The 13,169-nt window shown below is 46.4% G+C and overlaps 1 protein-coding gene across 5 annotated transcripts in view; it reads right to left on the bottom strand.

The window, feature by feature from the left end:
• Positions 1-13,169, bottom strand: part of GPN1 (GPN-loop GTPase 1) — a 93,385-nt gene that overhangs the window by 12,212 nt on the left and 68,004 nt on the right. For 3 of the 5 annotated variants that reach the window (XR_012899290.1, XM_075916264.1, XM_075916268.1), the window contains 2 exons: positions 7,769-7,859; positions 3,563-3,673 (listed from right to left, as the gene is read on the bottom strand). Coding sequence is in view for 4 of the 5 variants with exons in the window: in XM_075916264.1 (XP_075772379.1) it covers positions 3,563-3,673; positions 7,769-7,859 (202 nt within the window). In the remaining variant the exon portion in view is untranslated. The remainder of the gene's footprint in view (positions 1-3,562; positions 3,674-7,768; positions 7,860-13,169) is intronic. The other 2 variants (XM_075916266.1, XM_075916265.1) reach the window with 1 other exon arrangement.

A 13,169-nucleotide genomic window follows, 5' to 3' on the forward strand; every position in this document is an offset into this window, starting at 1 on the left:
GAAGGAGCTTATTTTTCAGCTGCATTTATGTGATGCATATGCATTACAATTAGACGAGTCCACTGACGTTGCAGGTCTTGCAGTTCTGCTTGTATTTGTCCGTTATGATTTTAATAGTTCTATTGAAGAAAACTTACTTTTATTTTTATGTGAATTTTTGCAAACCAATACAACTGGTGAGAATATATTCAATTGTATCAATAACTTTATGAAAACACATCAAATAAGCTGGGAAAAATGTGTTGATGTGTGCAGTGATGGTGCCAAAGCAATGGTAGGAACAGTGGCTGGCGCTGTAACACGAATAAAAAATGTAGCACCAAACTGCACCAGCAGTCACTGCATTCTCCACAGACACGCTCTGGTAGTTAAGAATATTTCTCCCTCTCTTAAAAATGTGTTGGACGAAGCAGTACAGATTATTAATTACAGGCAGTCCCCGACTTACGCGGATCCGACTTATGTCGGATCCGCACTTACGAACGGGGCTTTCTCGCCCCAGAGCTCACAGGCAGCGGTCAGCCACCTCGAGCTCCAGGGTGAGAAAAGCTGCTCCCGGTGCCCCTGGTCTGCTGGGGATCGTCTCCAGCAGACCAGGGGCATCAGGAGCAAACCCGCAGCAGCAGTGGGTTCCCGCGCTTCTGAGGCTTTGCCAGAGCAAAGCCTCAGAAGCGCAGGAACCCGCCGCTGCTGCGGGTTCGCTCGCGGTGTCCCTGGTCTGCTGGAGACCTTCTCCAGCAGACCAGGGACAGTCTCCAGCAGACCAGGGGCACCGGGAGCAAAGCGGTCCGGCGCCAGAGCAAAGCCTCAGAGGCGAGGCACCCCCCCCCCGCCGCCGCTTTGCTCCCTGTGTCCCTGGTCTGCTGGGGGGGGCGCAGCTAGTGTGCCCCCCCCCCCAGCAGACCAGGCTTTTGTTGTGGACCCTGGGGCAGAGCAGCTGGGGCGCTGCCGGTTGGTCCCGCAGCACCGCTCTGGGCACTACTGGAGCAACCCAGCAGCACCCCAGCTGCTCTGCCCCAGACGTCCCCAAGTCAGCCGTTGCTGAAACTGACCAGCGCTGACTACAGGAAGCCCGAGGCACAGTTGCTCTGCCCCGGGCTTCCTGGAATCAGCTGCTGATCAGTTTCAGCAGCAGCTGACTTGGGGTTCTTAAGTTGAATCTGTATGTAAGTCAGAACTGGCGGTCAGTTTCAGCAGTGGCTGAATCTGGACGCCAGTTCCGCCTTACATACAGATTCAACTTAAGAACAAACCTACAGTCCCTATCTTGTACGTAACCCGGGGACTGCCTGTATATAAAAACTCGACCATTACAATCAAGACTGTTCAAAATTATGTGTGAAGATATGGGTAGTCAGCACACAGCCCTGCTTCTACATACAGAAGTCAGGTGGCTATCACGAGGAAAAGTGCTGGTTAGATTATTTGAATTGTGTCATGAGCTCTCCGCAAATCTGATGGATCACAAATTCCAACTGTCTGATCGTTTAACAGACTTTTTGTGGTTATCTAGAGTTGCGTATCTTGCAGACATCTTTACAAAACTAAATGAAGTAAATCTGTCGCTGCAAGGAAAGAATGTAAATATTTGTAATGCGAAAGACAAAATTTTGTCATTGTCACGGAAGCTACAGTTTTGGATCTCATCTGTAGGACGAAATGATTTGGATTGTTTACCAACTCTGAATGATTTCCTTGAAGAAAATGGATACAAACTTGATGAAGATATTCGCAGCGACATTGCAGATCATCTCTGCGATTTATACATGAACATCATTAAGTATTTTCCAAACATCAATGACAACAATAACTGGATTCGAAATCCATTAAGTTTAACAGAAAAGCCAGTCAGTTTTTCTACACAAGATTATGAAAACCTAATTGAAATCGCTTCAGATGGCCAATTAATACAAAAATTTAAAGAAGTTTCTCTGATTACATTTTGGAGTGACTTATGTCAAAGTCAAGAATATTCATCTTTATCAAGACGCGCAATTAGTCAGCTGTTACCCTTTGCCAGTACATACTTGTGCGAAACTGGGTTCTCGAACTATGCAGCAATGAAAACGAAATACAGAAATCGACTGAATGCTGCGCCAGATATGCGAATCCAACTTTCTAGTATTAAACCAAATATAAAAAGAATTTGCCAAGAAAAGAAGAAAAACCATTCTTCGCATTGAAAACTATGAATATAATTAATATTATTTGATAGTTTTATTTTGTTGTACATATTTAATATGATTTTTGTTGAATATAAATGAATGGTGATTTCATGACCGTATTTAGCATCTTATTACTACCAATTGTGGTGTACTGGCAGTCTGTGTGTGTTTGGGTGTGGTTTCTTTTTGCTCGACAAACTTAATCCCTGGCTAGGGGGTTCCTTGAAATTTTTCTGAGTTTGAAAAATTGGTCAAAAAAATTGGGAAACACTGCCTTAGAACATAAGAACAGCCATATTGGGTCAGACCAAAGATCCATGTAGCCCAGTATCCTAGCTTCCAACAGTGGCCAATGCCAGATGCCCCAGAGGGAATGAACAGAAACAGATAAGCATCAAGTGGTAAGGAAATTAATAAAATCTCATACATTCTAATCAACATATTCATATGAAGTACAAATGTGAATGTTTTGCATGAAACTGACATAAATGGCATCAAAATTTTTTGCAAATTTTTGTAGATTTCATCAAATTGCTTAGGTAAAAAAAACATTAAATGCCAAAACTCTTAAGCCTTTCATTTCAATATTTTCGAAAAGAAATGTTTTGATATTCTGGTGTGATATGACTTTTTATTAACAAACACATTTGAAAATGGCTCCCCTCTGACTCATCAGCCAGTTACTTGCTAACTAACTCGCTCACTCCCTCTGCATATCTCCAGCAACTAATTGTCTCATCTCCCTTTTTACGGGCTCCAGAGCCCCTAAGTTCAAGCAAGCAGCTAGTTCAGTTTAACTGCTTGCTCAGTGAGATGGCCCTCCCCACTGCTAATCAGCTGAGATCTCTGCCTGCACAGGAGCTTTGAACTTCTGAGCAGAGCTCAGAAAATTGCTGCAAGAGTGTGCAGCTTACAGGGAACCTTGCTGGAGAGCTGGAAGCCTGAGAATTACAGGTCTTTGCAGGACCACTGAAGGGAAACAAAGGTGCAGTCGCCCTGAGCAGTCACACATGTTGGGCACAAGTTCTGCTTCTGCACTTGTCCTTTTCAACCTCTCCTTCACCCCATTCTTTTAAAGACAGACTCCATCTCACTCCCCCTTCCTGTTCCAAACTACATTTACCTGCCTCTCCCTGACACTAACCCATTCACCTTCCTTTCCAATTTTGGATTCATAACTCTCACTCTTCCTCGCTTCACAATTTCCCAAACTCACCCTCAGTGTCTTCAATGACTATACTGATGACCTGTCTGATACTTGGCCTACCACCTCATTTGCCTTTCAACCCTGAATCAGCTCTCACTCACCATATTAGCCATGCAATTAACCTCTGATCTCCCTTCTCCAGGGGTGTATTGTGTAATTCCAAGCCACAGGCAGTCTTGTTTTCCCTTACCTTGATGGTCAATATCATCAGTATCACTCTCTCTCTCTTCATCTTCCTCATCTACAGTTCCTCGTGTCATGATCAAGTCAGAGGGGCCCAATGCAGAAGTCTCAGAAGCACCTAATCAGAAATAGAAGCTTCTAAGGACAAAAAGTCTCATACTGACAAGAACCTAATTCACTGATATTTCCCAATGTAAGCACCTGCCACACAGCAACCACAGCTATTGGTACCTACCCTACAAGTACACACCCATGACTCCCATAGATACAAATAGATGCTCTAGAACGTGTGATGCTATAAAGCAACAGGTTCCCTGTAAAAAAGACATTTACCTGTTCTCATAACTGGTGTTCTTCGAGATGTGTTGTTCATATCCATTCCAATCAGGTGTGTATGCATGTCATGTGCACAAGCATCAGAAATTTTTCCCCTAGTAGCTCCCATAGGGTCAGCTATGGAGACCCCAGTGGCACCGCTATATTAGCGCATATATATTACAGCTGACCCTACCCTCCCTTGGATCCTTCTTGCCAGCTCCTCTGACATTGGGGAAGGAGGGTGAGTATTGGAATGGATGTGAACACCCCATCTCGAGCAACACCAGTTACAAGAACAGGTAATTGTCTTTTCTTTTTCAAGTGCTTGTTCATGTTGATTCTAATCATAAGAACAATCAAAAGCAATCAGGTGACTCCCAAGCTGCTACCCCATGGAGGTGGAGTCAGAGTTAGGAAACACTGACTGGAGCACTGCCCTACCAACAGCTGCATCCTTCCTGGAAAATGTACTGATAGCATAGTGGGCTGTGAACGTATAAACAGAGAACCATGTAACCGCCCTACAAATGTCCTGTAGCGGAACTTGTGCCACAAAGACAGTCGATGAGGTGTAGTTGAGAGCCTGTGACCGGTGGAGGTGGGGCTCCTGCTAGGTCATAACAGGTGCGTATGCACTGTACTATCCATGACTATGCACTGTCCAGAGAGGTTCACCCTCATTTGCTCCGCTATCACCACAAATAGCTGCATGGACTTTCAGAATGGCTTAGTACCATTCTCTGGAGATATTTAAGAGCAGGTTAGACAGATATCTATCAGGGATGGGTCCTGCCATAAGGGCAGGTGACTGGACTCGATGACCTCTCAAGGTCCCTTCCAGTTCTAGTGTTCTATGAGTCTATGATTTATGTAGAAAGCCAGGGCTCTCCATACATCTAGCATATGCAATGCTCTTTTCTTAGCACTAGAGTGCTGTTTGGGATAAAAGACTGGGAGAAAGATCTCCTGGCCTAGATGGAATTGGGAGACCACCTTTGGTAGGAAGGACAGATGTGGCCTGAGCTGCACTTTATCCCTGTGGGAGATCGCGTATAAGGGTTCTGAGGAGAGAGCTCTCAACTCACTCCCTGCCGCAGTGATGGCCACCAGGAAGGCCACTTTTATGGAAAGATGAAGCAGTGAACACTCAGCCACTGGTTCAAGGGGTGGCCCCATAAGTTTATTAAGCACCAAGTTTATATCCCGAGTAGGTACAGGTGAATGATAAGATGGATAGAATTAACTGTCCACCCCTTCCTAAAGCAAGTCACTATGGAGTGCCTGAACACTAGGAGCAAGTAGGTGAAAGGCAGGCAGATAGCAGGTGTATCTTCACCAAAGAGGGAGCTAGGCCCTGGGTCCATAAGTGGAACGGATAATTAACACCACAGGAACAGGCACCCACCTAGGGGAAACGTTTCACTTCGCACACCAGGTTGAAAACCTATTCCAGCTGGCCAAATATGCCACCCTGGTAGAGAGGTTTCTATTGCCCATGGAACCCTGATAGTGATTCTGGAATGAACAAAAGTCCCTGCACTTTTTGTTCTCTGGAGTGGCAAACAGGTCTAGGTGGGGAGTCCCCCACCTGTGGAAAACTGATCACATCTTCCCTGACAGACCACTCGGGAACCATGAAGATCCTGCTGAGGGCATCCCTCAATATATTCTGTGGCCCCGGCAGGTCCTGGCTTGTTGATTAGCAATCTTCAACTGTAGGCCCCCTGCAGAGTAGACCTTCCTGCTGAACAGGTCGGTCTTCTTGGCCTCCTTGGCTTTGGGGTCTGGGGCCTGCTGACCTTGCCTCTCCTCCTCATTGAGAGCCGAATCCATGAGGTCCTCGGGCTCGCATATCTCTTCTATAGGGAGATTCATGTTCTGGGCAACCCAGTATAATAGTTCCTGATAAGCCCTATAGTTGAACAGAGGGGGACATGGATGTGCGCCCACCACTCCTTCATCTGGGGACGAGGCGGAATATGCGTGAGCAGGCAAAGTATCCCCCAAAGGCTCCAGGGGTTGTTGGGCCCAGGGTCCCTTGTCTGGTCACGTCTGATGCCCTGACCTGGGAGGCTGATCATGGGGTTCAGGCAGTGGGCTGTCACATCTCTGTGGATGGGATTCCATTGCTGATGCTGCCTTCGAATGTTGCCTAACCTGAGGGGATCTGGACCTGAGACTCATCAATGCCATCAACTGAGGCGCACCCTGGAACAGATGTTATGCTCAGGCTGCCCAAAAAGGCCAGTGCTGACAGAGGTGGAGGCCTCTGTTGCTGCCACGGTGCTGGGGGGGGGGAGGGGTCCCCCATCTACCACAACCAGTGCAGCTCCATCGGGAATGGGTCAACACAACATCAGATTCGGACTCAGACTGCGATGACCACGGAGGTGCCGATGAAGTTGGTGTTGGTGCCACATGTTGAGACCTCCTTGGGGATCTTGAGTGGTACCTGGATAGTCTGGACCCAGAATGATGCCAAGTGCTTCTGGGCCTCGACCTACATCAGATCGATCTCAGCGCCGTTCTCCTTGTGCTAACCTGGAGCTTGGTGCCATGCCCTCAGTCAGCACCAGTGGTGATGGGTGCTGTGCCAGCAGAAGTGATCCCTCAGAGGATGACCTGTTCTGGTGCCATTCTACAGACTGTGGTCAACGCAGCATCGCTCGCTTCCCCCGCGAGCAGTGCAGTATCTCAGCCTCTGGATGGCTCAGCCTCTAAAATTTCAATGAGGTCTTGGGCTGCCTCATAGACATCAGACTTATGTCTCTCAGTAACAGGCCACATGCTGGACTCAAAAGCGTCAGTCCCGGAATCGACAGCACATCTTGGACCTCTTGTGCTGGAAACTCCCAACACATTTGATCCTTTCTCGGCTGGGACTCATGAAGAAATCTACCTGTCTTCCCTCCTGCTGGTGAGGAGGATTTATGCCTCGACACCGCAGTCTTTGGCGCCAGGGGCCAAGCTCAATGTTGGTGCTCTACTGCGCATGGAGGCCAGAGCACTGAGCACCGAGCTGGCTTCAGGTGCCAACTTCTCAGTCTGAGGGGGTTTTAGTGCCGCTTCCTTAAGGAGCTGCTGTACTCCTGGTCCTTTCTGGGGCTTAAAACTCCTGCAGATCTTGTACTTTTCAGTGCGGTATTCATCATCCAAGCAGCAAAGGCACACGTTGCATGGATCGCTGTTGGGCATGTAATGCTTACACGCTGCACACTATTTAAAGTCATGCCCCGGTGCCCTGAGGGCTACAGTTCTTGGGCACTTGCTCGCTGCTGCTAACACTGAAAACCTGTTAGTCGAAGAGATGACAAAGAGAGCTATAGGCTAGGGACTAGACACTTGCCACAGCTAGGAAGTTCCAATGCTGTCACAGATGGTAAGAAGAAACTGAGGGAGGGCAGGGAAGGCAGTGGTATATATGCGCTAATATAGCGGCGCCGCTCTAGGGGGTCTCCGTGGCCGACCCTATGGGAGCTGGTAGGGGAAAAGTTTCCAATGCTCATGTACGAGGTGTGCATACACCTGATTGGAATCAAAGTGAAAAAGGACTCTAAGAACCACCCCAGATTACAGCCTCCCTCATATTGCTTAATTCATCCACAATTACCTGCTATGTCACCCTCCCTAGAAAGTTTTATCATCAGCTGAATCTATTTCTAGCATGCCCACTCCCCTATGTTAGGCACCAGAGTTTCATCTTTTCCTCACTATGGCTTAATCATAAAAGATGAGACTCTTGCCCATCCCCACAGGACAATGGTCAGGGCCCTTCTCTGGGACTAAGTTGCTTTTATATTTGTATGGCAGAGAAAAAAAGCTCAAGAGACTTTAAGGCAAACTCTATGAAGACTCTAAGTTTAAATCACTCCAGCATTCAAAGCCCTTTCATTACCTGTAAGCGAGCTGCTCTCCATAGCCACAGAGTCCATGTCTTTCCGCAGACGTTCCAGCTGCTCTTCTTGCTTCTTACTCTGAGCTCTCTCCTGCAAAAGGAAACATTTTAGTGTGGTTAACATAACTCCCACCACAGGATCTAGGGACATAGTTAAAGTAATACAAGATAAACAATTTTCCTTCTCTAGAAGAGGACTACCCAAGCTTTGGGTAAAGGCATGAATCAATAAATGGACTTTATAGCAGAATTTACTGGACCAGAGGACAGAAGTGAATTTCGGAGCTGCAGAACCTCCATTACTGCACTGAGAACAGTGTTTCTTGAACAGCCAGGACTCAAAGCATATAGAGGTACACTGACTTCAGTGAAGAAGAGTACCCAGACATGAACTACTTCTAAGACAGGCCAAGAAGAGAAAACAACAGAATTCCACTTGTCATCACCTACAGCCTACAACTTAAACCCCTCCAACATTTTATCAACAATCTACAACCTATCCAGGAAAATGACCCCTCACCATCACAGGTCTTTGGGGAAAGGCCAATCCTTGCTTACAGACAACCCCCTAACCTCACAGCAAAACTCCATCATAATCATTCAGGAACCCACCCCTGCAATCAGCCCCAGTGCCAACTCTATCCACACATCTATACAAGCAATTTCATCACTGGACCCAACCACATCAGTCACAACAACAGAGACTCGTTTAACTGCACATCCACTAATGTGATCTATGCCATCAAATAGTCACCAGGTCCTGATGAAATGCATCCCAGGATACTCAAGGAGCTGATAGAGGAGGTATCTGAGCCTTTAGCTATGATCTTTGAAAAATCATGGCAGACAGGGGAGATTCCAGAAGACTGGAAAAGGGCAAATATTGTGCCCATCTATAAAAAGGGGAAGAAGAACAACCCAGGAAACTATAGACCGGTCAGTTTAACGACTGTCCCAGGGAAGATAATGGAGCAGGTAATTAAGGAAATCATATGCAAACACTTGGAAGGTAATAAAGTGATAGGGAATAGCCAGCATGGGTTTGTGAAGAACAAGTCATGCCAAACTAATCTGATAGCTTTCTTTGATAAGATAACGAGCCTTGTGGATAAGGGAGAAGTGGTGGATGTCATATACCTAGACTTGAGTAAGGCATTTGATACGGTCTCGCATGATATTCTTATTGATAAACTAGGCAAATATAACTTAGATAGGGCCACGATAAGGTGGGTGCATAATTGGCTGGATAACCGTAGTCAGAGAGTTGTTGTTAACGGTTCTAAATCCTGCTGGAAAGGGATAACAAGTGGAGTTCCTCAAGGGTCTGTTTTGGGACCTGTACTGTTCAATATCTTCATCAATGATGTAGATATTGGGATAGAGAGTACGTTTATTAAGTTTGCAGATGATACCAAACTGGGTGGGGTTGCGACTTCTTTGGAGGATAGGGACATAATTCAAAATGACCTTAGCAAGTTAGAGAAATGGTCAGAGGTAAACAGGATGAGGTTTAATAAAGAGAAATGCAAAGTGCTCCACTTAGGAAGGAACAATCAGTTCCATACATACAAGATGGGAAGCGACTGTCTAGGAAGGAGCATGGCGGAAAGGGATCTAGGGGTCATAGTGCACCACAAGTTGAATGAGTCAACAGTGTGATGCTGTTGCAAAAAAAGCAAATATGATACTAGGTTGTATCAACAGGTGTGTTGTAAACAAAACTCGTGAAGTCGTTCTGCCGCTCTACTCTGCACTAGTTAGGCCTCAGCTGGAGTACTGTGTCCAGTTCTGGGCGCCACATTTCAAGAAAGATGTGGAGAAATTGGAAAGGGTACAGAGAAGAGCGACAAGAATGATTAAAGGTTTAGAGAACATGACCTATGAAGCCAGGCTTCATGAACTGGGCTTGTTTAGTTTGGAAAAAAGAAGATTAAGGGGGGACATGATAGCGGTTTTCAAATATCTAAAAGGGTGTCACAAGGAGGAAGGAGAAAATTTGTTCCTCTTGATTTCTGAGGACAGGACAAGGAGTAATGGGCTTAAAGTGCAGCAGGGGAGGTTTAGATTGGACATCAGGAAAAAATTCCTAACTGTCAGGGAGGTCAAATATTAGAATAAATTGCCAAGGGAGGTGGTGGAATCTCCCTCTCTGGAGATATTTAAGAACAGGTTAGATAGACATCTGTCAGGGATGGTGTAGATGGAGCTTGGTCCTGCCTTGAGGGCGGGGGGCTGGACTCGATGACCTCTCGAGGTCCCTTCCAGTCCTATTATTCTATGATTCTATGAAATGCCAGCAATGCCCCCTGCCATGTATATAGGCCAAACAGCACAGTCTCTACGGGAAAGAATTAATGGACACAAATCAGATATCTGAAAAGGCAACACACAAAAATCTGTTGGAGAACACTTTAACCTGCCTGGGCACTCATTAATGGATCTCAAAGTCACCATGTTGTTTCAGGCCAATTCCACAAGCCAAATACACAGGGAAGCTTTAGACCTTAACTTCATTTACAGGCTAGGGACCCATCACAAAGGTATGAATAAAGACATGTCTAGCACACTTCCTTCCACATCCTATTGACTTTAAAAAAAAACAAACAATGGGTACTAAGAACAATTTGCACTTTCTCTACCCGCTTCTTGTAGCACGAACACTCGGAGGGTATGTCTACACTACCCCACTAGTTCGAACTAGCGGGGGTAATGTAGTCATCCGCAGTTGCAAATGAAGCCCGGGATTTGAATTTCCCGGGCTTCATTTGCATGAAGCCGGCCGGCGCCATTTTTAAATGCTGGCTAGTTCGGACCCCGTGCCGCGTGGCTACATGCGGCACGGACTAGCTAGTTCGGAAGCCTAATCCGAACTAGCTAGTCCATGCCGCGTGTAGCCGCGCGGCACGGGGTCTGAACTAGCCGGCATTTAAAAATGGCGCCGGCCGGCTTCAGGCAAATGAAGCCCAGGAAATTCAAATCCCGGGCTTCATTTGCAACTGCGGATGACTACATTACCCCCGCTAGTTCGAACTAGTGGGGTAGTGTAGACATACCCTAATTGACTTCCTCCTCCCCCATCTCCTATTTATTTTGGAACTGGACATTTAATATTCCATTCATCTGAAGAAGTGGGTTATGCCCATGAAAGCTCATACCATCTACATGTTTTGTTGTCTTTAAGGTGCTGCTAAACTGTTCACTGTTTAAGTTTTTCCAATTACAGACTAACATGCCCATCTCTCTGAAGCTTTTGACATCAATGAATTACTCTTGAGCCACTGCAAACAAAATGTGGGCAAGAGGCCTTCAAACACTATTAACACCTAAACATGCATAAGAACAGCCATACTGGGTCAGACCAAAGGACTATCCAGCCCAGTATCCAATGCCATATGCCCCAGAGGGCGCGAACAGAACAGGGAATCATCAAGCAATCACTCTCCTGTCACCTATTCCCAGCCTCTGGCAGAAGCTAGGGACACCATTTCTACCCACCCTGGCCAATAGCCATTGTTGGACCTAACCTCCATGAATTTATCTAGTTCTTTCTTAAACCCTGTTAAAGTCCTGGTCTTAACATCCTCCTCTGGCAAGGAGTTCCACAGGCTGACCATGTGCTGTATGAAGAAAAACTTCCTTTTGTTTGTTTTAAACCTGCTGCCTATTAATTTCATTTGGTGACTCCTAGTTCTTATATTGTGGGAATAAGTAAATAACTTTTCCTTATTCACTTTTTTCCACACCATTCATGATATTATAGACTTCTACCATGTCTCCTCTCCCCCTCCCCCCGGTCTCCTCTTTTCTAAGCCAAAAAGTCCAAGTTGTTTTACTCTCTCTTCATATGGGACCCATTCCAAACCGCTAATCATTTTTGTTGCCCTTTTCCAAAACTTTTCCAATGCCAATATAATCTTTTTTGAGATGAGGTGACCACATCTGCATGCAGTATTCAAGATGGGGGCATACCAGGGTTTTATATAGAGGCAATAAGATGTTTTCTGTCTTATTCTCTATCCCTTTTTTAATGATTCCTAACATTCTATTTGCTTTTTTGACTGCCACTGCGCACTGAGTGGATGTTTTCAGAGAACTATCCACGATGACTCCAAGATCTCTTTCCTGATTTGTCGTAGCCAAATTAGCCCCCACCATAGAATCCTAGAATACTAGAACTGGAAGGGATCTTGAGAGGCCATTGAGTCCAGTCACCTGTCCTCACGGCAGGACTTGGTACTATCTAGACCAATGTTTCTCAACCAATGGTACAAGTTGTCACGTTACTGGATTTTGAGGGGAGCAGCCAGATCACTGATGCACCCATAGGTGGGGGTGTGGGCCCCAAAAATGGTATAAAAGGGGGCCATGTGGGGCATTGAATAGAAGCTTACTGTCTGCTAATCCTATGTACGCTAGTCACGTGATTGTATAATGTCTGTGTGTGTAGTTAGGAGTCTAATCTGTGTAGATACTGAATATTTCTCTGCATGTGGTTGAGCAGTGGGCAGAGCCCGGCCTATGGACATGCTAATCAGTGAGGCCCTGTGGGACAATGGCACTCAATGGGCCAAGGACACACCTAAAGAATGAGTGGTGACTCATACCTAAGGGCTACCAGCAGGAAACACAGAGGAATAAGCCGTGGGCCAGGTAACCTGCTGTAGCCAAGAGGAGACGAGGAAGGAGGGATAAATAGGCCATGTGGTGGACTCCATCTTGGTCTTCAGCTCAGCACTTCATCCCAGAGGCAGCAATGCAGGGATCGAAGAGCCAGAAAGACCCGTGGACCCATCCTGATCCTAGGATGTGCAACAAGGACTTTTAAAACAGCAGCTGTAACATCTCAGCTAGAGCCTGCATCGAGAACTGGGAAATTCGATGCATGTAATGTACTATTCCTTTAACAACCTTACTCTCACGCTTTTCTCTCTCGTGGTAATAAACCTTTAGTTGTTAGATGCTAAAGGATTGGCTCAGTGTGATTTGTGGGTAAGGTCCAGAGGGTAAATTGACCGGGGATCTGTGGCTGGTTTCTTGGAACCGGACAGAACTTGTTCGGGGTAGGTGGGATTGGGTGCTGGGACCCTGTGTAGGAGGCCCGGGGCCATCTGGGGCACGGATATTGCTGGGGTGTCGGAGGGGTTTTGCTTCTGAGGCTTCAGGCAGGCAGCTGAAGCGCTCTGTGCGACTGGTTTGTGGCCTGTTGGAGAGGTCACCAGTCTGGGGGCTGTAAGGAGCCCCAAATTTGAGCAATTCGCCCTGAGCAGACGCCCTCAGCTGTGCCCAGACACGGCCCAGTCCGTCACACAAGTACCCTTAGGGGTACACAAGATAAGTCTGGGGGGTACATCAACAGAACTGAAACTTGGAGAAAACTGAATTGTTTTAAGTTTTACAGTGT

This window comes from Pelodiscus sinensis, unplaced genomic scaffold (genome assembly GCF_049634645.1).
Source record: "Pelodiscus sinensis isolate JC-2024 unplaced genomic scaffold, ASM4963464v1 ctg80, whole genome shotgun sequence".
Taxonomy (NCBI): Eukaryota; Metazoa; Chordata; order Testudines; family Trionychidae; genus Pelodiscus; species Pelodiscus sinensis.